This window comes from Peromyscus californicus, unplaced genomic scaffold (genome assembly GCF_007827085.1).
Source record: "Peromyscus californicus insignis strain IS unplaced genomic scaffold, ASM782708v3 Scaffold_9__1_contigs__length_137607984, whole genome shotgun sequence".
In the NCBI taxonomy this organism is placed as follows: Eukaryota; Metazoa; Chordata; class Mammalia; order Rodentia; family Cricetidae; genus Peromyscus; species Peromyscus californicus.
Genome location: NW_026294617.1, coordinates 99,106,778 through 99,133,050, shown reverse-complemented (window position 1 = coordinate 99,133,050; position 26,273 = coordinate 99,106,778). Strand labels below are relative to the sequence as shown.

General features: G+C 37.4%; 1 protein-coding gene across 4 annotated transcripts in view; it reads right to left on the bottom strand.

Annotated features, from left to right (window-relative positions):
• Positions 1-26,273, bottom strand: part of Arhgap29 (Rho GTPase activating protein 29) — a 68,112-nt gene that overhangs the window by 16,469 nt on the left and 25,370 nt on the right. For all 4 annotated transcript variants that reach the window (XM_052730597.1, XM_052730596.1, XM_052730598.1 and 1 more), the window contains 10 exons: positions 22,747-22,881; positions 14,143-14,239; positions 13,725-13,797; positions 12,368-12,416; positions 11,402-11,539; positions 10,608-10,672; positions 10,106-10,216; positions 9,946-10,026; positions 9,623-9,811; positions 8,756-8,893 (listed from right to left, as the gene is read on the bottom strand). In XM_052730597.1, coding sequence (XP_052586557.1) covers positions 8,756-8,893; positions 9,623-9,811; positions 9,946-10,026; positions 10,106-10,216; positions 10,608-10,672; positions 11,402-11,539; positions 12,368-12,416; positions 13,725-13,797; positions 14,143-14,239; positions 22,747-22,881 — 1,076 coding nt within the window. The remainder of the gene's footprint in view (positions 1-8,755; positions 8,894-9,622; positions 9,812-9,945; positions 10,027-10,105; positions 10,217-10,607; positions 10,673-11,401; positions 11,540-12,367; positions 12,417-13,724; positions 13,798-14,142; positions 14,240-22,746; positions 22,882-26,273) is intronic.

The following is a 26,273-nucleotide window of genomic DNA, read 5'->3' as shown; positions in this document are numbered from 1 at the left end:
GGCAGGAAAGGGAGCAGTCAACTCAACCATGGAGTCTGAAGGACTGCAGGGAAAGGGGAACAGGAAGCCAGCTAAAGACTTTAAGCAAAGCATGATCTCATTTATTCCCTAAAGTGCCACTCTAGATTCTGTGTGGCAAATATACTTAAGGAAACAATATGGAAAAAATGCCAAATTTTGATTAATATTATTTCAAAAAGACTATCATGTTTTCTCTTCAGCACTCAGGGTTTATCAGATGATAGGCAGAACACACTACCACAGTCCTTTCCAAGATGGATAATACATTTCTCTAAGCCAGTGAACATACGCAGCATTTGAAATGTATTACCCAAAAGAACAGTTCATGTCTTAACCCTTCAATTAACAAAGGAAATTCAGCCTTTATTTGGTACAGTTTAAATCCAATGACTGGCTATATTAAGGCAGCCTAATGCTAATGGTGAGTTGAACTTGTTTGATCCAAAGGGTAACTTATATGGGTGACAGACACTGATCAAGTTACTTATAATTTCTTTGTCCCAGAAACTTGCATCTGAGAGACTTTGTTCAAATGCAGATTCTGATGCAGAAGTCTGGTTCAAAACTCAAACCTCTACATTACTTACAGGCTACCAGAACAATGTCATGGTGACTGGTCCGAAGACCATCACCCCCACTGGAAAGAAAGACTTTCTCAACTTCTGTTTCTGCATCAGTAAAATGAGCTAAAAATATGTGTACCTAGTAGGACCCCTGAGAACTAGGTACATTCATGTAGATTGACATCTTAATACACAGATATGTACTCAATCTTAGCTATTATCAGCTATGATTTGAGGTAAAGGGAGTTTTATAAATATTTTAAGTTATTTTATAAACCTGAAAGCTAATAACAATCAAAATTTGATAAGCAAATGATTTACAACTTTTAAGAGCTCAAAACATTTTAAAAGTTCCTCATTGAGATGGAATCTTTTCTCCAACTGAATCCACCAAAAAGTCCTGTTCAGAATCCATATATTAATATCGTCTATCTAATATATAACAATTTTGGATACATTTTTTGCTTTTCCCACTCCCATAATGCTTTCTAACCTAGGCTGACTGCCTCAAGTGTAGCATCAGGTATGGATACAGAGAGCTTCAAGAGAGGGCCTCTGTGGACCACAACAGCCAGGGGGTAGAAATGTGCCTCAAAACAGGGAAGAGAGCCCTGGTTTCTCTGTTCCATCTTCTGCCCCATTCCTCATACAAGCCCAAATCCTTGGGGCACAAACCTGTAGGAGCAGTGATGGCAGTTACAGGAACTAAACAGATCTAAAACCCTGGAGGGAATCCTCCTTTACGATCAGCTGAACTGTGATCTAAGAATGGTGGTAGACTTTTGAAACTCCTGTAGCTTTCATTTTTCTCTTTATCCCTGCACCCCCCGCCCACCTCCTCCACTTAAGAGTGAAGACTTGCTCTCTCCGACTTTCTGGAGAGCAGAAGAGTAAATAGCATTACACTTCAGCTTCCCAGTCAGACCAAGGTGACAGGCCAAGCCGGGAAGGTGAACCTACCTAGTTCAAATGGTCATGTACACTTTAAAACAGTAGTAGGACCCAGAGTCATACAAAATAACACCGAAAATACCTAGGATAGCATTCAAAATGTGTTGTGGAATGCTGTCCTCCGGGCATGGCCCTCTTGAACTCAGCAGCTGTGATTCTCCGGCACTCCCCTCCCCTCCCCAAGGATACACAGACAGTTAACAGTTGTTGGGGGTGAGGTGGGGGTGGGCACTCACCAGGCTCTTCCCCTAGAGGACACATAAGCAGTTAACAGCTGCTGGGGAAAAGACTACTCCTTTGTAGTTTAGCTTCTATGGTTGCCCACGCTCCTGTAAGTAACCCCAGTTAAACTGACTGGTTCACTAAACTAGACTCCAACCAAACTTCCTTTGGCAGTTACTGGTACTTTATCAGGGTGAACAGACATTTGCTGCTGATGTCTTCCCAGGAAAAGTTAATGTACAAAATTACTTGTACATTTCCTGATATTGAAATATCAGGACAATCCTAACCACTCAAGAAGACAGCTCTCAACCTGAGGTAACTCAGACACCAGGATGAAGCCTCTATGGCAGTTATAATGGGCTGTAGAAGTAAGGGAAGAGCTGGAAAGTTGGGGAAGTGCTTGTCTTGAGTTTAAGTCCCAGAACTCACGTTTAAAAATACAAGAAAAGAAAACAACAACAAAGAACAAGTATGGTGGGCTGTGCTTATACCCCAGCACTGGAAAAGAAGAAGGAACAGATCTCCGGGGTTTGACGACTCGCCACCCCAGCCTACTCAGTGAGAGACCCTGTCTCCAAAGAAAAAAGTGAATGGTTCCTGAGGAATCATACCCGCTGGCCTCCTATCCATGTATACCCATGTGTACAAGACACACACTCATATACATAAAAGGGCAAATTAGTTTTAAATATGGAAAGACACAAATCTCCACAGAGAAACTGAAGACCAACAAAAAAGGGCAGTTTCAGTATTGAAAAATATAATTTCTAAAACAAAAAGTTCCTGAAGGACTATATTGGGAAAGGAAAATAACAAAGGAGACGTAGTAAACTTGAAGGCAAATCAAAAGGACAATATAACACTCCTCAGCTTATAGTGGGATTATAGTCAATACACTGATCCTAAGTGGAAAATGTAACATTCTGATGAATTTGAAAGAGAGCAAGAAGTGGTATATGGGATGGTTGGAGGGAGGAAAGGGAAAGAAGAAGTAATATATTACCTCAAAGTAATAGAAAAGCAAACAAATAACCCCTGCCCCGTCCTCCCCCACCCCCCCAAGAATAAAGCCAGTTTGGTGAGGGTTTTTTTTTTAATGTATATGCATTTAAATAAAAACATTTCTACAATTCACGCTGAGTAAAGGGGCTTGCATGTGCTAAGTTTTCTGCACCCCACTTGAAGTACTAAAATCCTGGTTCTTAGGGGACTCAGTAAAAATAATACAAAGCTCTGCACACTGGCATGCTTCTGTAATCCTAGTACTTGGGCAGTGAAGGTGAGGGCTGCAAGTTTGAGACAGCGAGACCCTGTCTTCAAAATAAAAGTTTAAGTAGGATTGGGTATCTATCTAGGGGACCCCTCAGGTACCCAAATCATGGAGAGTTAAGTCTCTTATTTGTAGTTAGCTTATGCTGCTTATTCTCCCATAAGATTTATCTCTAGATTACATATAATAACTACTAATGCTACACAAATGCAAAGTGAACACAGCCGTTACACTGTATCATTTAAGGAATGGCAAAGAGGAAAGGTCTGTATATATTCAATAAAGATCAAATTTTTTTTCTCTTTGTTGTTGAATCCAAAAATTTGGAATTCACATTTATGGAGGAAAACTGGAAACAGCAAATACACAGCATGCATAAATCTGCATTTCAATTCCTAGTTCAATAATACAAAATTTAAAGAATTAACCCCAAAATATGAATTAAGTAAATAAATTAGAATGTTGATAAACAGTTCAGATAAAACAATCCCAACGGACAAAAATAGATGAAAGGATAGGAGTTATAAATAGGAAGGAAATAATATGGTAGGTCTGTATCTGACCATGTGTTTACATTAAACATGAATGATCAAACCATTCAAAAGACTGTCAAGAGATGTTTAAAAATTAAGACTAAAGTAAATGCTATTTGTAGGCTATATAAGAAGCTCATTTTAAATATGTTTAAAAATTGTAGGGTAAGGGGCTGGAGAGATGGTGCAGCAGTTAAGAGCATTTGCTGCTCTTGCAGAGGACCAGGGTTCAGTCTTCAGCACCAACATGGCGGCTTACAATCATTTGTAATATCCACTCCAGGGGATCCATGCCCACTTTTTTACCTTTGTAGACACTAGACACACATGAGCTATTCACACACATAAAAAAACCCATCACTCTTAAAAAATTAAGGGAAAAATATATCATGTTCAAAATAATTAAAAGTAAATAGAAATAGCTGTATCATGTTAATACTAAATAAAGTAGAGTAAAAAGCAAGGAAATTCACCAGGATAAAGACATTGTGTTGGAGGCCGGGCATGGTGGCACATGCTTTTAATCCCAGAACTCGGGAGGCAGAGGCAGGCCATATAAACAATCAGGCTGAGCAAGCCTGTGGAATCAAGCCAGAATGTGCTTTTCCTCTGTGGTCTCTGCTTCAGTTCCTGCCTGCAGGTTCCTGCCCTGGCTTCCTTGATGCCGGCCCACAACCTCTAAGCCAAATAACCCTTTCCTCCCCAAGTTTATGTCAGGTACTGGTTTACCTGAGCAACAGAAAAGCAAACTAGGAAAGAGCTATTTCAAAGAAGATCTGCTACAATGGTGAAACATTTGTTAATGTAGAAGAAATAGCAGCAGATTTCAAAATATACAAAGCATAACCTGACAGAACTAGACACACAGTATGTTGAGGATCTCTAAATTCCCTCAGTAGATAGACACAGTTAAATACAACTAATCAAGACTATAGAAGAAATAAATTACAACACAGACTAAAGAACTGATATGTACAACACATCAGCCAACAGTAAAAGAATACACATACTTTTCAAAGTACATTCACAGAATACTCATCATTGATCTGTTCAAAGCACCTTTTAATTTCCTCTTTATTTTTTCAAAGTTATCAACTTCTTTCTGCTCTTTTTTTGTTGTTTTTAAAAAACAAAAATGAAAACTTGATACTGGATCAATTTAAAAAAATGTAACAAATTTAAGAAGCCTAAAATCATGTAACTAGTTTCTCCTTCCACAATAGAATTAAACTAGAAGTTATTATCAGAAAAAAAAAAAAAAAACCAGCTGGAAAATACTCAGAAAAGCAAACAAAAAGCTTTTTCATTATCCATCATTCGAAGAGCAAATCTTTAGAAATGTTTTGAACTAAGTAAAAATGAAAACGTATTTCAAAATTTGTGGGCTGTAGGTAAATAACCTTTAGGAGGCAATTTGAAGCATTAAAAGCATATACTAGAGATGGAGGCAGGGCTCAATGAAGAGAAATCATGAAAGTTAAAAAAAAAGACAGCCGGGCGGTGGTGGCGCACGCCTTTAATCCCAGCACTCGGGAGGCAGAGCCAGGCGGATCTCTGTGAGTTCGAGGCCAGCCTGGTCTCCAAAGCGAGTTCCAGGAAAGGCGCAAAGCTACACAGAGAAACCCTGTCTCGAAAAACCAAAAAAAAAAAAAAAAAAAAAAAAAAAAAAAAAAAGACAAATAGCAAGTAAAAACTAATAAAACTGGAAAAAATCAACTAAAAACTTTTTCAGGAAAAGATCAATGAAGTGTATAAACTTCTTGCAAAATTGGGGGAATGTGTGTGCAAATTATTAAGAATGAAAGGGAAAACATCATCTACCCACTTAGACAGCTGAGGGATGAAAGAAAGCTACAGCAACCATATATATATATATTCATCAAGTTGAAAGGGATCAATCAATTCTATGCAAGCCATAAGCTACATACTTCACCTAAGAAATAATTAACTTGAATATATCAAAAGAAATGACCATGTAGAAAAAAATTCTTTCAAAATCTCAACCCTAGATACCACACATGCTGCAAGATAAGGAAGAAATAACACAAATTTGATAAACCCTTCCCCCAAACAAAAGTGAAGACTATTTTCTCTCCTCATCTTATGAAAGTAGATTACCCTAACTAACCAAAACAAAAAGCAGTAAAAGGGAAAGGAGGGAGGGAAAATGAGGAGAAAAGGAAGAAAGAGAAGAAGGAGAGGCAATAAGAAGATAAACTCCATGATCACACAGAATAATATACACAGAAAAAACTCAGCAAAGACACAGAAAAAAAGAAATTTCTTAACTATATATGGGGCATCTAGGAATTATAGCTACCATCCTATTTAAATAGTAAAAGACTAAATGCTTTTCTTTGAAGCCCGAGACTAAGACAAAGAAACCTCCTCTCACCATTCCTATTTAACTGACAGCTCTATAGGGAAATTAAAAGATGCAATAAAAAATAAATAAAAGGACTATAAAAGAGAAAGACATAAAACTGTTTTTATTGCAAACAGCTTGATTTTCTATGTAGAAAAACCTGAAGAATCTACAAAAATCCCTAAGATAAAGGCGTTTACCAAGACTCCAAGATAAAAACATTGTGTCAAAATTATCTATGGTTCTAAATATTATGAAACAATTAGAATTTGAAATTAAGTGGAATGGATATATAAGTTGGATGTGTGTATAGATTACTCATAACAGCTCCCAAAGTAAATACATAGATATAAATAAAACCTGTCAAAGATTCTTATGTTGAAAACAAAATTCTGATTTTAAAAATCAAAGACCTAAATAAATGGAGAGGTGTACAAACATGTAGTTAATTCTTCACAGTCTGATCTAAGACAATACATCCCACTGAAAATGTTTATAAGATTTAATATAGACAAGCTGATTCTAACAATTTTACGGAACATTAAAGGATTTCAAATATAATTTTAAAATAATAAAATTGTGCTCACATCTGATTTTCAGTATAAAGCAACAGAATCAAGAGAGAGAATTCAGAAGTAGATACGTGTAAATATGGTCAACTGATTCTGAAAAGGTGCAAAGGTAATTTAATGGAAAGAGCATAGTGTTTTCAACCTATTGTGTTGGGACAGGTAGACATTGGTATTGATTATGTCCCCATCTACAACGTTTTTGGATAATATTTGTAACATCTTTAAAAGCTGGCCAGGGAGAAATTACACCTGAAAAGACAAGAGCTTGGAGGACATCATATCTTCATATACAAAACTAGTAAGTCTCAAGTTCATAGTTTCAATCAATGTATCTACCACACCAAGTCAATTTCCTCTGCCCAAAATGAGCCAAGAGTAAAGCTGAAGGCCTCACATCTCATTCCCAAAGCTCACTGAACTCTGCAAAGTAGCCAATCTGAACCATGTGTAGTCTCTGTTCACTTTACTTTTCTTGAGGGAGCTCCAACTAAAATTCTTTTTTGTTATTGTTATTACGCTTTGTTTGAGACAGAATCCAAAGTTGCTCGGGCCTGGCCTCAAACTTGCCATATTGCCAAGGATGACACTGAATTTTGATTCTCCTACCTACTATCTCCCAAATGCTAGGATTTGTAATCTAGATGCACCGACTACATCTAATTTCCAATGAAGATTCAGAAGCAGAGACAAGTGGATTTCTGAGTTCGAGGCCAGTCTGGCCTATAGGATGAGTTCTAGGACAGCCAGGGCTGTTACACAGAGAAATCCTGTCTTAAAAAATAAATAAATAAATAAAAATAAAAATAAAAATAAAAAATCTCAAACTTAGTTAAATCCGGTCACCCTTGCTTTCTGCTTGCCAAAGCTGCCATTCCCTTCGTAATCTTGTGTGCTATGGTTTCTCTTCTATCGGGAAACAGAAGTAATAAACTCTTTCTCTGGTACTACTCTCTTTTCTTAAAAAAGGTATTTGTTAAAATCCTTTAGGTATGATTTTAATATGGCATCTATATGCCCAAAACCAACTTCAACCCACACCTCGCACAAAAATGAACTCAATATGGACTATATTTGTAAGTGTCAGACTCTACCGTTTTTAGTACAAAACAAAGGGGGAAACTCTATGACCTTGGGGTAAGTGACAGACATAACATCAAAAGCATGACCCAAACAAGATAGACCTGAAATAAAGAACTTTCCCCTACAAGACACTGCTTAAAGTATAATAGAAACGCTTTGGAATGAGAGAAAATACATGCAACCTCAATCATACAACAACAAAAAGGCAATGAAAAATTTAAAGTAGTCAAATTATAAATAAGTCCTTGAAACTATTTTTAATGCTATTATAAAATTCTAATTAAAATATAATTACATTACTTCCCCATCCTTTATTCGGAAACACAAGTGAAAACCAAAATTAGATCTCTACCACACACCTACTAGAGCAGCTAAGCATGTCAGAAGATCAAGGACACAGAGCTAGAATTCTCATACTGATTAGAGCCACTCTGGAAAACTGTCAATTAGTTTCTTATTGCGTCAATCATGCATTTGTCACACTTCCACGTATTCTCTAAAATGTGAAAACTATGTTCAACAAAAACCTGTCAACAAATATTTTTGGAGCTTTATTCATGACCCCAAACTATAAACAACACAAATGTCCCCCTGGTAAATGGATAAACATTGTGATACAGTAGGCTGTTGAAAGCAGCCTGTTTCAAAAGGTTATGCATTATGAGTCCATTTATGAGATACTCAGGCAAAGTTGGGAAACATTTAGATACAAAAAAGCTTATTCTATCATTTTTGCAGATAATGAACAAGATGGAGAACACATCAGTATTGCTAGGGATTAGGTGTATGTGCAGTGACTGACAATGGATGGGCAACACTAAGTGATGAAAATGTCTGGTTCTCGACTGTGGTGGAAGTTAATAGATTTATATCAATATAATTGTCAACTACATGCCAAAAGGGCCTGTTGAATATGAACTCTAAAAAATACTTTAAAGACATAAATGAAAATGTGATGTAGGGTGCTTTGTCTTTACATAAATCATTTTTGGTTCAGTTTTACCAGACCCTGTCTCAACAAACAGAAAGAAAAGGGTAACTCAAATTATAGCTCACTATTAGAAACTGAAAGTCCGTATGTTCTGAGTCTCAGAATTTAATCTCTCAGCAATCAAAACTCATCAGGACCCAAGACTTTTTCCCTGTTGCCTTCAAATAATGGACAAAGAACTTACAGCTTTAAGTGTAAGGTCACACTGGAAAACAAGAGTCCGAAGCTGTGTTAAAATTTCTCTCTTGGTATTTTCTAGGTCATTCCGTCTTTCTTCAACATTTGTCACACAGACTTTGTAGTGTTCATTTGCTTCTTCTACCTTCAAGAACATCACAGGAACAAACAACACTAATCACTAGAATTTATATTAAAAAACTGACTGCAGTTAAAGCTATACTTAAAAAACTGGGAAGTCTTTATGAAAATTCTGAAATCTTTTATTTTATTTTAAATATAGTACTATGAAATGTATTTTAAGTAAGATAATTTAAAGATAAATAGTATTTTGGTTGGCAATTTAAGAACATTCGATTTTAATTGCTAGGGGTAATATGCAATTACTATATTGTTTGCATACAGAGTATCTCCATTTCTATTTTAAAAAGCACTTCCTACTTATATTTACCATTTATTTTACAGACTTTGTCAAATTATACTTATATATTAATATAATTAATGATACAAAGCCTTGGCTTATTCTTGTCAGCAGGCGTATAATGCAAAGCTGCCTAAAAAGTAGACTTTATAAAAAATCCAGCCAAAAATAAGACACCACTATCCTCTCTCAGCTGCTTCTTTCACAAATCCCTAAGTATCCCAGCACAGTGGTTCCCACAGCGTGGGTCTCTACCAGCGGCATCACTGTCACCTGGGGACTTGTTAGAAGTGACACTTGTCAGGGCGCCACTCTTGACCAGCTGAGTAAGAAACTCTGGGTGAGGCCCAGCAGCCGGAGTATGCTTTCCAGGTGACCCAACTCCTGGGAAGGTTTGAGGTCAAATCTTAAGCAGAGTATACTGATTCAAGTTTCACATAACAAAAATGGTACCTTTTGAAGAGCCTCTTCTTCTAGCCTCCGCTTTTTTTCTAGTTGTTTGTTGAGATTTTTTGCTAATCCAGCACTTGAGCTTAGCTGCTCCTCTTCCACACGAAACATGGAAGACTTTGCCTTTTCGTATTCATCTTGCCGTTGCATACATAGCAATTTTGCCTTTTTGAGAGCTGTCTCTGTTTCGAGCTACACAGAAAAGATCATTAAAAAAATTGTAAGAGAGCACTTTAGGGACCCCAGAGTAAGACAGATGGTGTATTTACTGCAGGTGACTTCGGATGTTCACACACATGCAGGTCTAACTCCAATATAATACTAACCAGTTTATTCTGCTGCTGCTTCCAAAGCTCTTTTATTTCTTTCCTTTGTTTTTCCATTTCATTCTTCCTCCCAAGTAGAGGCTATTAAGGAGAGTAAAAAGAAGTAAGTGGTTTTATAAAGGTATTCTACTAAAACTATGCTGTATCTATTAATTTTTACCTGCACAAATTTGTTGGCTTGGAGAGCTGCAATTGTTTGTTGTAAAAGGTTGCTGCTGTGTATGTCGTTAAGAAGAGCATTGGTAAAGAGGGACTGCAGAGGCATAAACTCCTAGAATTTCAAGTGGAAAGGGAAGGTGTGTAAGAGTACAGTTCTAAAGGCACTTGCCTGATATGCTGCAGCTCAATCTCTGTTACATGTCAGAAAAAAAAAATAGCACTAGAGTTCTAGATATATCACTGTCCTTCAAAAAGACAACTTTAGATTTCTTTCTCTAGTAAAATGACATTACCTATGGAGAAAAATACTGAAATTATGAACTAGTTAGCAAAATTAGTTTCAAAATAGGTATTTGTATAAAATTGTAAATACTCTAGTTTCATTCATAAGGAATAGCCATTTAAATTTAAGTTTCTGTCAATAAGTCCTTTTTTCTATGAGCTGATTGGGAGTTTAATTGAGTAGTCTCTTATAGAACCTGAGGAGTTCACAGAACACTTACTTGTATTCCAATGCTAGATCTAGTTGCCTCTGCCAATTTTACAATATTTCTAGTGGACTCCAATTCTGAAAAGGTTAAAAGACAAAAATTAACATTTTTTCTCTATATATACACTCTAAAATTATTTGTGCTTCTTCAATTAAAAATGATCACACATATTAGTATGCATCATGATATAAGAAGCAATCCTTAATCTAACTGCTCATCAGAATCCACTGGGGAACTTTGCAAACACACATGCATGACTCTCACCTGTCAGAACGACACCTAACCCAGTGCAGTCTGAGCACAGGCATTGATGACTCCTACGTCCCTCCAAATACACCACATGCTCATAAGCAAATCTGCTGTGCCCCTTAGCAAAGTTGCTAGAAAAGGGGCATAACAATCCTGTCTTGCCTATTTTCCAAGTATTAGGGGGTTAGGTAAGGTAACAGATACGAAAACATTTTCTTAACTGTGAAACTACTGAGCTGCTGTTTCTCCACGCTTCCTTTCTTTCTGCTTACGCATCCACTATTGTTCTCTGCTCTTACTATTATGGATTATACTTCCTCACCCATCACAGTAAGGGCTCTTTAAAGGCAGAGACAGTGTTGTCTTTGTGTGTCTATAAAAAATGTTTAGTATGTATATTTAGTATAAGAAAGCCTATTGCAAGAAAAATTCTATTTATTAAAATGAAATAAATACTAATTAGCAATAATAATACTTAAAAGTCTGCAGAAAACGAATCACAAACAAGTTAGTGCTAATATTTTAAAGTTAATCAGATGCTCTAACAGAGAACTCACCCAAGTTGAGCTTCTTTTCAACCCACGACACTATGTTCTTGGTATATTTTGCCCACGTTTTAGCATATGACAAAGCCAATTCTATAGAGTCAGTGTTCTTTAACAGCAAGTTGTCTAGTTCTATAGGGGAGAAATTTCCTGAAATTACAAACATCAAAGTAAGTATATGTTAAGTATGAGCACATAATAATTCTAAAAACAAAGTACATAGATCCTTAGGAATTAATCAACAAAAACTAGTTAAAAATTCAAAGAATAAGTCTATAAAATGCTATTGTTTATACTTAAAATTTTACTGTATTTTCAATCTTTAAAAATGTATTTATTTTTACTTGATGTGCATGTATGTTTTGCCCGAATGTATGTCTGGTGGGCACCATATGCATGAAGCAGGAGTAATCCCTTGAAACTAGAGGTACAGAGGGGTGTGAACTGCCATGTGTGTGCTGGAAAACCACTCCAGGTCCTCTGCAATAGTGAGTGCTCTAACCACTGGGTCACTGTATCTCCAGCCCCTGTATTTTTATACTAATATGTATTTCTATTATTTGAGTTACAATCTGTATGTAATTATGATCTGTTTACATCATCACATCATCTACTCAAACAAGGTTTCTCTTTACACACACACACACACACACACACACACATACACACACACACACACACACACACACTTTTTGTTTTTTTGAGATAGGGTTTCTCTGTGTAGCCCTGGCTATTCTAGAACTCACTCTGTAGAGCAGGCTGGCCTCCAACTCAGAGACCTGCCTGCCTCTGCCCTCCCGAATACTGGGATTAAAGGCGTGCACCACCACTGCCTGGCTCTCTTTATGTTTTATATGTAAAACTTTCCATATCATTTTATATTAAAAATGAATACACTAGATTACAAAGGACAAAGAGATTAAGCAAAATACTTATTGAGAGAAAATGCAAACTATTCAATAAAACCCTGAACACTACCTTTTTCACTGGGTAAGTCCACCGAGTCCACAGAAATGTTTTCAAAAGACTTAACACATGGAAGAAAACAAATTTAAGATTAGACCAGAAAACAACAAACCGCTGCTTCCAAAATTCTGTTCTCGATTTTATTATGCTGACATAATTCCTGCTCAAAAATTTCAAGTATTTAAAACTCAAAGGGCCTAAGAAGTCTGCTTAAATACCACAACATTGCAAGAATTATAGTTCCCAAGATTTAACAATGAACAAACTCATTTTATCTGATTAGTTAAAAATCAACGAATCCACATAAAACTTGAAATTCTACAGATCTGAAAAGGTTCAGAAGTTAAAGAAACAGTTACAATAGACTTCAAACATAAGAGAGTATCTAGCCATCTTTTGCCATTTTATCACAGGTACACGTCTTTTCAAGTTTTTTAGGCAGCTTAGTATAAAATTTCCTGTGATAAAAATGCCATGCATATTATATTATGTATATATGTAGCAGATACCAGTTACATATAGCTACTCAAACATTTAGAATATGGCCAATCAACTAGAAAGTGAACTTCTAATTTTATTTATCAATTTAAATTTAAAGAACTACATGTAATGGCTATACCTTATTAGACAGTGTTTAAAAATATCATCCCAGTTGCTAAATTTTTTGTTTGACTGTTTTTTTTGTTTTGTTTCGTTTGTTTAAAAAAAGGGTCTCATATGTAACTCTGGCTGGTTTGGAACTCACCATGTAGACCAGGCTAGCTTAAACTCATTGAGATCTGCCTGCCTCTGCCTCCCAAGTGCTGGGACTAAAGGTGTATGGCTAAATAAATTCTTAGACAAATCTGATCTACATTGCTGGGCAATACAGGATTTGCAGATTCAATGCAAAAGGGATCAAAGACACCAGGGTCTAAAGTTCAGTTCTAGTAGGTGGATGACATTGGACTGCACTTTTAGGCTTACCTAACCTTAGTTTGCCCTTCTATAGAAAGAGGATAGGAAGCTATTTTCTATGTCCATCTCTTGTCTCCACATGCTCATAATACATATACCCACACCCATATTCCCCCACTCCCCCCAAAAAGCTCTTCACTCAAGTTTTGGACCCTATAACATCAAATTCATGAATAGTTAGGCTGCTTTCTTAATACAGCATCACTTAGAAAAGTATAACCAAATTACTACTACAGAAGCTGACCATTTTATCATATATAAAATGAACTAATCTGCTTTGTTTAGCCTCAAAATGGTAAGGTAATCTATAAAGTTTAACACCGTCAGAGTAATACTAAGATCCACATCAGAAAGCAGCTGTGATAGTAAGTTAAAAATATTAGAGACTTTGCTTTCAGAAGACTGGGCCTACCTTACTTCCTCGAGAAACAGGCAGTCGCAGTACTGAATCATTGCCCACATCCCCCATAAGGAAGTTTGTGAGGCTGTCCAGAGAGGTTAAGAAAAGCATGGAAATAAAAAGACAAGTTATTACACGTCTCTGTCTCTTACTTTCAATCTACATCTAAAATAAATTGCTTTAAGAAATACCTAGGAATCTCATCACACAAACCAGACACAGCCCCTTGCAAACAGAGGCTGCTACTAAGAGTTCTACAGATACTTGCAAGTACACTCAGTAAAGCAACACAGAAGGCAGCTCTTGTCAAGTCGTGATGCTATGTGATACTACTTAGTATTTTATTTTTCATATCTCCTACAAATTTATGAACTATATATTCTCATTAAGACATTCGGGTGCACTAACTTAAGTGATAGGCTTTACTTACATATTTCCAAAGGTAAATGCCAAAGTTTCAATGGAGGAAAACACTTCTTGAAATAGATAGTTTTTGTTTTCTTCATTAACTTCCGTAAAGTTCACAGCTAGAAGCAAAGATCAGTTGCAGTAAGTGGTGGAAGAAAATAGATTTAACACTAGATTTATACGAAGTCATTTACTCTTTTAATCACTATTACTTCAAACACATTAAAGGATTCAGAAACTTAAAATCTAATAGACAAAATGGGCAGAACATTTAAGTTCCTTATCAAGGAAATCGTGCAAAAGCATCAGTTTGCATAGAAGTAGCTGGAAGTGCAGCCGATGAATGTGTGCATTACATAATCCAACACATCTAAACAATGACTGTGAAATTAATCAGTCTTGGGAGTCAGAGTTCATACTATCCCTGACCTCTTTATGGAGTGTCTGTGTTACTTTCTTCCCACTACTCTCTGGCATTTTAAAAAACAAATAAAGATGCTGGCCCACTGAAGTGACTAAGAAGTACAAACTTGATATAAAGTATAAACAACTGGAGACATAGATACATTTTGCATACCATAGAAAGTATGACACAGCATCACATTAAAAAAAACAGTATTTTGGAGAAGTTAAAATCCTATTCATACACAGTTTTATTTCCTGTCAACAGGCTCTTGGGTTCTGAGGTACATTTAACTAACATAGCTGGTTTTGTTTACAGTAGGTATATTCCGACATTTTGCATTTTGCTAATGAATATTATGAAATACAACTTGAAAAGGTTCTTATTTTAGCTTCTTTCTGTGTACAAGTATTAAAAACCAAGACACAATTTATCAAGGCAAAATCTGAAGGTGGAATGGGCTTTTTTTTTTATTTAGTAAGCCATGTTACTCTGTAAGAAGCAGCTGGTCCCTGCATCGCCCCTCCTGCATGCTCTGCTTACAAAAGACAGGGGAGGAAGCTAGGAAGCCACCCTCTGCATTACAAGTCGCTTTAAATCTTGGCTGGAGTTTGAAAAATAGCTCTATCAACAAAGATTCAGATTTCATAGGTTTATTATTTCATAATAATAATTTATTATTTCAGAAGTTGATTAAAATACACAAATAAGGTTAGAAAGCAAGAACTCCTGAAATTACAACCAGAATTATTGTATAGATACTCCTTTGTAGACTACGGGGTAGGGACACTCAGGTCCCTACCTTTCAAATTTTTCTAAATATCCCTTATAAAAAAAGAAAACTTAAGAATCAGTCAGTGCAAATAATAAGAATGTTTCTAGATCTTTGCCCTGGTTAAGTTGGAGAAACAGACTCCACTTCTGCCTAAAATAACTAAAAAATGAAACAAAATCCTGTACAAAACTGAAGAAGAAACCATCTTAAAGACATTAGATTATTAGACAATAAAAGGCAGTAATCTTTTTGTTGTTGTTTTTTTTAAGTCAGGATTTGGGCTTCTCTGTGTAGCCTGGCTGTCCTTGAACTTGCTCTCTAGACCAGCTGGCCTTGAGCTCAGAGATCTGCCTGCCTCGGCCTTTTCAGCACTGGGATTAAAAGCATACATACTCCAATATACCCAGCTAATGGCAGTAATTTTTGACAGACAAGAAACTAACCATGATAAGCTTATAATTGCCTCAGTTTACTGCCTCAAATTACACAAACTAGATTTCCAAAGGACATGTCCAGAGGTATTTTTTTAAATGTTATAATCTGAAGGATCAGCTAAGCAGGAGGACATAACAATTTTATACATTTATGTACATATTTATAAATGTATAGAGCTGCAAAATTCATAAAGCAAAAACTGACATAACCACAATGAAAAATGGACACATTCTCAGTGAAAGACATCTTAATACTCCTCTCAATAAGTGACAGGAAACATAAAGGAAGGAAGGATCCAGAATACCGAATGATACGCATCAACCAACTTGACAAGACAGATATTTTTGTACAACTCTACTCAGGAGCAAAATGTACAAAACACAAGTTCTTATCAAGTGGATGTTTAGTAACACAGCCATATTATGAGCCATAAAACACCTCTCAATAAACATAATCGTTCAAATTATTCAAAACATACTCTATGACTATATGGAATCAGATTAGAAGAAAAAAATTTCTGAAAATTATTGAACACTTGGCAATTAAATAGCGTCTGTCTATATAACCCATGGGTCAAATACAAAGAGAAATTAAAAGTACTTTGAACAGAGTGGAAATGAATACACAGAACAGCGGAATCTGTCTGTCAAGGAGAAGAGGACAGGCAGAGAGGAGAATCCCAACAGGACTGTCCATGCAGCAGCATTTACCAAGCAGTAGCATTAACACAGGAGCAGCTTGCTGTATGTCTATTCGACCACAACAAAACCACTTTAATTTTTCATTGGAGAGTACTTTATAACACTATCCCAATTTTCATAATTATTCTTCCTTTCCTATAGGTGTATCTTTTCATGACATTAAATACAATTGGGAGATACAAATAATTATTATAATGACTGTAAAAGTAATGAAAAGGTAATTATTTTTGATCCATCTTTCTTGTCTTCCTCCCTATTTGAACAAGGTTTCAGTCACCCAATGAGAATTCCAGTGACTGCCTTTCCCTCCCCTTCAAAGCAGCTCTGTATTTCTATATGCTTTATTCTTGTTGCTCCTGCTCCATTTCAAAAGTCTTTGGACAATGTTATACCTTCTCATTCTCTAGTTCAGAACCTGTACCAACATTATTTTTCAGTCAATGTTTGGTCCGAGTTCAGTCAACACTCTGCTGAAGGAAGCCACAGACCACACAGAGCCCTCTAGCTCTCACTGCTGACTCCTAAGAAAGAAGACAGGTTCTACAAACAATCCACTTAGGCCAAGTCTTCGCTCTCTCTCTTACTACACACAAAACTCTAACATCTTAGCCCCAGTATCCTCGTTTATAAAGTGGGATGAATTGTAACTTCAGAAGTTGCTGTGGGAACTAAACGACCTTGGAAAACCATACTCAAACAGCACTATCAACTTTCCATAGTGAAAACTGAAAGTGTTCTTTACCTTAGTCTTCAATCTCCTTACTTATCAATTTTCAGCTGTTTTACCACTTACTCTGCATACAACATTGGACAAACTTCTCAGGACACTTCAGCCTCCTTATCTGCTGAGGGAGAGCTGATCTGACAGGTTTATTAATCTCAGAATTGTGCTGATTATGTGAGGTCATCCATGTAAAGCGTTTAACAACCTAAATAACATTAACTATAATTACTAATTATTACAAAACTAACCACTTCCTTCCATCATGAAATATTCTACTCTCTTAAAAGTTATTTGTTGGCCAGGCGGTGGTGGCGCACGCCTTTAATCCCAGCACTCGGGAGGCAGAGCCAGGCGGATCTCTGTGAGTTCGAGGCCAGTCTGGGCTACCAAGTGAGTTCCAGGAGAGGCGCAAAGCTACACAGAGAAACCCTGTCTCGAAAAACCAAAAAACCAAAAAAACAAAAAAAAAAAGAAAAGTTATTTGTTAAAATACATGGATGAGTAAAGCTTTGGGGTTTCAGACAAGGGTTCAAGTCTGACCTTGACCACTTCCAGTACTGAAAGATTATCTAAATGTACTTTCTTTGCATGCAAAGCAGCATATCAAGGACAGAATGAGAAACAAACAGTAAGCCTTGAATTCAGTAGATATGTGCACCCTACCTCAGTTCTGCATCCATCAGCAGACATTTTTACCTCATACAGATCTTATCTTAGGCTGCTCCCTTTATATCTTACTAGACCCAGAGAACTTATCATTTCTATACTACTGAGGAACCATTTCTCTAGGTGCTACATGCTACAGACTAACATTTACAATCGTTTCTTTCACACGTTTCTTCTACTTTCCTCTTGCTTTCCTATACATTGCTTAGCTCAGAGTTTTGCTTCTAAAATGTTTCCTTTCTTTTCATTCCTACTACTACTAGCTTCATTTAAAAGAATACATTATGCCTCTCTTGAGATTTAGATTTAAATTTAACAAATGATACCATAAAAGCTTTAGGAAAAAAGACCTAGAGAATGGTGAAACATCAGAGTAAGGAAGGCCTTCTAATAACTAAAACTCACTATTTGTCTTGAAAAAACAAAATAAAATAAAACTATTAAAACTATTTAAAAAAAGACTGATGCTTTAAAATGCAAAATAAATAAAAAGATAAAGCACAGAACGAGTAAAGTTATAACCTACAGTAAATAGCTAATGTTAGAAATACAAAGCTTCTATAAGTTATTCATATTTAAAAAATATCAAACATCAAGAGAAAGACAGGAAATAGACCAATTCAAATAAAAGGATGTACAAACGACTCTTGGAACATACTCAACTGCACTCAAAATGGAGAAAATGCAGATCAAACCTACACCAAGATGTCAGTTTTCACCGCGAGCCCAGGTAACGAATATTGATTACTAGCACTGCTGGTGGAGGCAGGGGAATCAGCTCCTTTCACATTAGCAGAGGGCAGGGCCTGAGGGCATCTGGCAGTACCCAAAACTACAAGCACACAAGCTCTCTCAATACCATGGACTAGGAATTTGCAGGGCTTCACAAAGAAGCAGCAGCAGGAAACAATGTTAACATCTACAGGAATGAGCTGGTTAAATTACAGTCGTCAGCATTATGTATAACCACACAGCTTTGAAAAAATTAAATAAAAACCAAAGAACTGAGAAACACCTGTGCAGACGAATGAGCAGCAGAAGAATACTATCATTTGTAAAGCAAAGAGGTTAAAAAGGAGAACTGTACACGTTTGCTTGTTTATGTGGTGATGTATCTCTGGAAAGATTCAAAAGAAATTAGTGACAGTCATGGTCTATCTCAGGACTAGAATGAATGGCTAAGGTCTGAAAAAGCAATACCCTCTGAGCCACCTGCATTTTGACTGTATGAATGAACTACATGTTGAAAAATTAGGTTTATAGAACAGAAAGATGAGGCTTCAAAAATGTGTGTGTAATTAAGGTTTTTCTTTTTCTGTTTACCAATTTTTGAATACAGGGCAATATAGAGATGAAAAACACAGAAAAATTCTTTTCATTTGTATTATCAATAAAACTGACCTAAACAGTTGAAAATACTAAGTACATCATAAATTACTGACGTCTGAAGATGTCTTTATCTGCTTCAAAAATAGACTGTATCTCTCTTACCATATTCCAAATATTTTGTCAACTGCACTTCCTGCTTGGAAACAGAAAGAGACACAGGAACTACAAATCACTGCCAGAATGAATGGGAGAAAGCTAAGAATTGTTCTTTTTAAAGTTATTACAAGGTAAATTCCATGTTTACAGTTAAAAAAAAAAAAAAAGGCCACAGGAAAGATTCTGTTTTAGAACTAAACACATTGCGTGAATTCAAACCTGTGGCAACACAGACAGGCTACACAGTCCTCAGCTTTTCTGTGTACAGTCTACACAGTCCTCAGTTATTCCGTGTACAGTCTACACAGTCCTCAGCTTTTCTGTGTACAGTCTACACAGTCCTCAGTTATTCTGTGTACAGTCTACACAGTCCTCAGTTATTCTGTGTACAGTCTACACAGCCCTCAGTTATTCCGTGTACAGTCTACACAGTCCTCAGTTATTCCGTGTACAGTCTACACAGTCCTCAGTTATTCCGTGTACAGTCTACACAGTCCTCAGTTATTCCGTGTACAGCCTACACAGTCCTCAGTTATTCTGTGTACAGTCTACACAGTCCTCAGTTATTCTGTGTACAGTCTACACAGCCCTCAGCTATTCTGTGTACAGTCTACACAGTCCTCAGCTTTTCTGTGTACAGTCTACACAGTCCTCAGTTATTCTGTGTACAGTCTACACAGTCCTCAGTTATTCTGTGTACAGGCCACACAGCCCTCAGTTATTCTGTGTACAGTCTACACAGCCCTCAGTTATTCTGTGTACAGGCCACACAGCCCTCAGTTATTCTGTGTACAGTCTACACAGCCCTCAGTTATTCTGTGTACAGTCTACACAGCCCTCAGTTATTCTGTGTACAGGCTACACAGCCCTCAGTTATTCTGTGTACAGTCTACACAGCCCTCAGTTATTCTGTGTACAGGCCACACAGCCCTCAGTTTTCTGTATTATGTTTTGTTTTTTTAAATTTGAATAGTCTGGCAATTTTTGAAAACTGCCATTTGACAGTTAATGCTCAGGTCACTGGGGTTTTTTAAAATGTAACTAGTGAGCCAAGACTGGATGATGATCTAGGTGATTACTACATTCCTACACCTTTCTGATCCTATCACACAATAGTTTTTCTTGAAGTTTCTCCCCAAATGAAGAAAATAGGAATGTACATTTATAGGGCTCCCCTGCACCAAAGATGGAAATATCAACACATTTAGACTTCTTGGTTCCTACATTCAGAGAAATGGTTTCTACCTATTCCTTGCCTTCTAAATTACTATTAATTAAACTAAATTACTATTAAATAAATTCTGATTTAACCTCGATTTTGCAGGTAATTCAGTATTTGTGGAGGGCCTCAAAAACAAAAACAAAAAACCCTTTCAACATTCTCTGGTTTCACTGAAATCTTACAGAAACAGAGTTTGTTACCAACAAATGAATTTTAGCTTCCTCTTTCCAATTTCATCCACAGGAAAATAGTGGCAATAATTCTGAGTATAAGACAGCCATGTTGGGAAATACTACTCAAAAGACTTCTACATTAAGAGCAGCACTCTCTTCAGGTCTGTTTCTGGAATGTGGACACCAGCCACATGCTGGTACACTCCTTCCCCAGGACATCCTGACTACGCACAATAGCCACTAACAACAATTGAACTAAGTCCCTATTTCCAAGCATGGAAATTTTACTATCTATAGACACAAATTTCCATATCTAAGTAAAGTTAAATGGCACTTGTAAACAATCTACTTGAAAACAAATTTGGTTACTAAGCACATTTTAAAAGGCACAAAACAAGCTACCCCTGTTTTCCACTTCAAGTGTCTACAGCACTTTTCCCTCCCAGTACTTCAAATAGAAAAAAGGAAACCACGCAAACAGGAAAAGTCTTAAGTCAGAAAAGAAGTGTGTGTGTGTGTGTGTGTGTGTGTGTGTGTGGTGGTGGTGGGGGTAGAGTACATTTTTACTGAAAGGTTTTATTTCCTTTCTGCCTTCTCCCTCGACACTGCCTTCTTGCCTTTTCTGCACATGAGCAAACTCAGCATCCTCAGGTTCTTCACCCCGGAGTTCTCCCACAGGGCCCTCTGCAGCCTCACCCTTGCCAGCACGGCAGCTGTTCGTGCCCGCACCTCATCTGTCCACCTGCTGGACCGGGAGCCTCTCCTTCTGGTGAGTCTTTCCTTCACTAGCACGGGCGGCCTGCTGTGCCCCGGGGTGCCCGTCCCCCCCCCATCACTTACCCGCCTCTGACTGTCCACACACCACTTTTCACAGTGCATTACTGGAAGCCCTGCTGTCTGGTCACTGGCGGTTCACTCTGATGAGCACTTCTTAAAGCCTGCACCTCTGAACCTCCATCTCTCTTGCTGCCTGGCAGCCCTTCCTCCAGTCTGTCCATCTTCTCCAACCCTGGTTTCCTGTGAGCCTTCATCTTCCCTTACAAGTCTTCATCTTCAAACACCTCCTGACAAATGCCTGGCATCCTACCAGCTACCATGGCCCACCTCAAGCTCACATCTGCAATTTTTTTTTTTTTGGTTTTTCGAGACAGGGTTTCTCTGTGTAGCTTTGCGCCTTTCCTGGGACTCACTTGGTAGCGCAGGCTGGCCTCGAACTCACAGAGATCCGCCTGGCTCTGCCTCCCGAGTGCTGGGATTAAAGGCGTGCGCCACCACAGCCCGGCTCACATCTGCAATTTTTATCTAGTCCATTATTTCTCACAATTTCCTAACCTAGCTAATACTCCCTCCACTCAGCCTTTCTTATATATTGTAGTCCAGAATAATTTTAGCAATTTCAAGTGGCTGTCATTACGGAGGCCAATATCCTAATTCTTAATTCTGTTTTAGTATTATACATCTCCACACATACCTGATTAAAACTGTCATTTCCTTTTCACATACTAAACTGAGCCTTGCTGTTTTCCATCTGAAGTCACTACAAATGACCATTTTCTAACACTACTCTCTTCACTTAGCAAAGGGTCTGTAGATAGTAATAAACAACCTTAAAAGGGGGTAAACTCATTGACAAAACTGAAGTTTCAAACATTGGTTGTTTGGTAGAAGAATAAATTTTTTTTTTTTTTTTTTTTTTTGGTTTTTCGAGACAGGGTTTCTCTGTGTAGCTTTGCGCCTTTCCTGGAACTCACTTGGTAGTCCAGGCTGGCCTCGAACTCACAGAGATCCGCCTGGCTCTGCCTCCCGAGTGCTGGGATTAAAGGCGTGCGCCACCACCGCCCGGCCAGAAGAATAAATTTTTACCATGCCTAACAGTTTTTACTTTTAAGAAATCTTTAGGTGTGAATTGGTGGGAATATTTATTTATTAAAATATGTAAAATTCTTTATTCAGACAAATCCTACAATGCCGTGAGGGTGGACATACAGTCAGCGTGGATCCTCTTTGCCCTCAGTGGCCCACCCTTAGGACATCTTCCTTACCTTTTACTTTTGCAGTAAGCATTTCTGCAGCATTATGAAGATCTACAGAATTGAGGTTCTGATGCTTATTCATTATAGATTTTAAAACACGGAGAAGTTCATCCAGACGTATATGAATGACTTCTTTAAAACAGTCTTTAAAAGGAAAACAAAACAATTAAAAAATTAATTGACATTGCAAAGTTCAAGAAATCCAAGCTACAGAAGACATGAAGATACTTCTGGTAAAGCACTGGTTCCATACTTTCAGCCACTACACATTCAGTTTCATTTTTAACTGTTGTAATTATACCCTTCTTAGCACTTGCAGAAACCAGGACCAGATATACTGGTGCAAACCTTAATCCAAGCACTTGGGAGGTGGAGGCAAAAGTAGGAGTTCAAGGTCATTCTCAGCTACATAGTGAGTCTGAAGCCAGCTGGAGTTACATATAACCCTGTTCAAAAAACGGGCATTGGTAGTGCAAGCCTTTAATCTCAGCACTCCGGAGGCGGAGGCAGAGGCAGGAAGATCTGAGTTCAAGGCCAGCCTGATCTACAGAGTGAGTTCTGTGACAGCCAGGGCTACACAGAGAAACCCTGCCATAAATGACAAACAAAATACCAAAACCAACAAAACTAGGGCCAGTGGGATGAATCAGTGGGGAGGGTGCTTGCTCTGAGAGCCTGGCAACCTGAACTCAACCTCTAGTACCTACATAAAGGTAGAAAGAGAGAATCGACCCCCCCAAAGTTGTCCTCAGACCTCCAAATGTGTTCTGTGGCATAGGCACCCACACAAATGCATGCATGCACACACAATAATAATAATAAATATGAAGACAACGAAGAAACAATAAAAAAGGATTTTAAAGGCTACCATAGTGTTGCCAATTTAATACTACTTCTTCATTTTTCCCAGTCTAAACATACTCTTCAGACTTCAGGAGGCAACTAAATAGGACCATTCATTCCTACCTTATGTCTTTAATATATATAGTAACAAACTCAAAATCCCTAAAAAGTCTGATATATTAACCAATTTTTTAAAAAAGTTAAGTTTCCACATTAGAATTGGTTCTCTACATTAATTATGGTATATGTGCAAGAAGCATCATTTGATCTGTACATTTAAAAACTGGGATATAATTTACTTTTAAGATTTACAGATCTTTAGTGAAGTTTTTGCTTTTTACAAAAGCTAAATTAGCAGTTAATGATGAAAATTGGGCGAACATTTAAAGAAATCTAGACTTCTACATACTCTTACAAAAGCTTCAGCAGGCCCAGTATTCTTAGCAGTGTTCTTTCTGAGCCCACAACCTAACCAAGGTCCACTATGGTCGGAATATGCAGATCTGTGAGGTTGTGACCATGTAACTTCTCATCCAAACCAAAATGCTTTTTAGAGTAAAAAGAGAAGGTGCTGTCCACAATCACACTAACATAACTTATTTTTGGATCACCATCTCAAGTGAACCTGAACCTGTATTCACACTACCTTTAAAACTGTGAAATAATGCTCAAAAGTCTGAAAACACAAATATCTTAAATATTATATTGATAGAATTTTTCCTTCTATAACCTTGCATAGCACTAATGCTCAGTAATGTTTATTTACTAACTAAGTATTTATTAACAAGTGCTTAGTATAGATTAGGTATGCTTAAAAATATTTAAGGGATGCTGGGTGTAGTGGCGTACACCTTTGATCCCAGCACTCAGGAGGCAGAGGCAGGCATATCTCTGAGTTCAAGGCCAGCCTGGGCTACAGAGTGAGTTCCAAAGCAGCGAGGGGTACACAGAGAAACCTTGTCTTGAAAGGACCCTGCTCCAAAAAAATATTTAAAGGAAATACTGTCTCAAAATATTTAATATTGTCTCATTGAATGTTCCACAATCTTATTAGGTAGACAATTAAAAAACAAACAAACCATTATACAGATGAAAATACTGAAGCACACTAAATTTATCAGGTTATTAAACTGTAGAGCCCAAATGTGAACCCAGAGTATATAGTTTCAGAATTCATGCTCTTACTGTTATACTACCACTATTGAAAGAGCTTAAAAAAAAACAAAAATGGGAAAGTCAGTTATCTCATCATTATGTAAATATTTTTAGAAATAATGAAAGATAATAACCATAAAGAAAAACTATCTTCAGGATAAAAACCCAAAATATTCTCCCATATCCACCAAATATTCCCCTTACTCACAGCACTATCAAGAAAGAAATGTGAGGATGAGGGACCTATCTGTTAAGGAGTGGTCCCAGAGTGGCACTCCTGGGAGCGAGCACAGACTTTAGGAGGAAGTGCCAGGGAAGACAACTGTGAGAGCCCAGACCTTTCTCTCTGCTCTGGAGCTTGTGATGTGATGGTGTGAGCGATTTCTCTTTAGCGCACACTCTCATCATCATGTGCTGCCTATCACATGCCAAAGCCTTGGGAGCCGTTTATGCACTGTGAGTCAAAACCCACAACTTGCTAAGAGTTACCTGCAGTATATTCCCTACTAGAGGGTCTTTTGTTTTAATTCCGCAGCACATCCCAGTAACTATCAGCATAAATTGTTTACCAACTTGAAACTCTTTTATTTTTACACAAGAAGCCCTTGCAGATACTGAAGTTGTTCCAAAGGTAGTAAATGAGTTACTTAAAATAACTTCCAGTTCCCTATAATTTAATACATCTAAAAGTGTCTATAAATCAACAGAAATGAATATAAAGAAAAGGCTAATCATGAAGATTCATATTAGGACATTAGCATATCCTGATAATACTTCACCAGAAACTTCACAAATTAGCTAGCTCTCAACTATCTGTATCATGAACTATTCAAGAAAAGTTTCACTTACACCAAACTTTCTTTCTTCCTTCTAATAAGGCTACCTCAAATTCTTTTTATGAAGTAAAAGTCTCCTATCCTACTATGCAACTGGCAACTTTTCAAAAATGTCCAAGGAGCTTAAACGGTTCCTTGAAGCAACACTAATTACCTCCCCTCCAAAAAAAGAAAGAAGCCCAAACAAACAAAAGAAGAGCGGCAAGATCACCTGAAGCAAAAGGCTGAGAGGACTGCTGCATGTGGTAGAAACCTCTGGACTTAAGACTAAAAAATCCAAGCCCAGGCCGCCACTTCTTTGAAATGAAATGCTGGGCTTCTTGGACTAGTATTCATTATCAGTAAAAGAGAGCTGATACCAGTGTCTCCTCTACCTACCTCACAAGGTTGCCAGGAAGATCCACCAATAAACATGAAACTGCCTTTTGTCTTAATGCATACAAATCAGATCCTTATTAGGAAACCCAACATCCATTCAAATACAATGCCTTTGAAAACAGACATGCTTCACTGAGAATTATTTAGTAACAAATATATATATAGCCTGGTTCCACAATATTTTGGCTAATAAAAAAGAAACAATAGCTGGGCAGTGGTGGCACATGCCTTTAATCCCAGCACTTGGGAGGCAGAGCCAGGTGAATTTCTGTGAGTTCGAGACCAGCCTGGTCTACAAAGTGAGTTCCAGGACAGGCTCCAAAG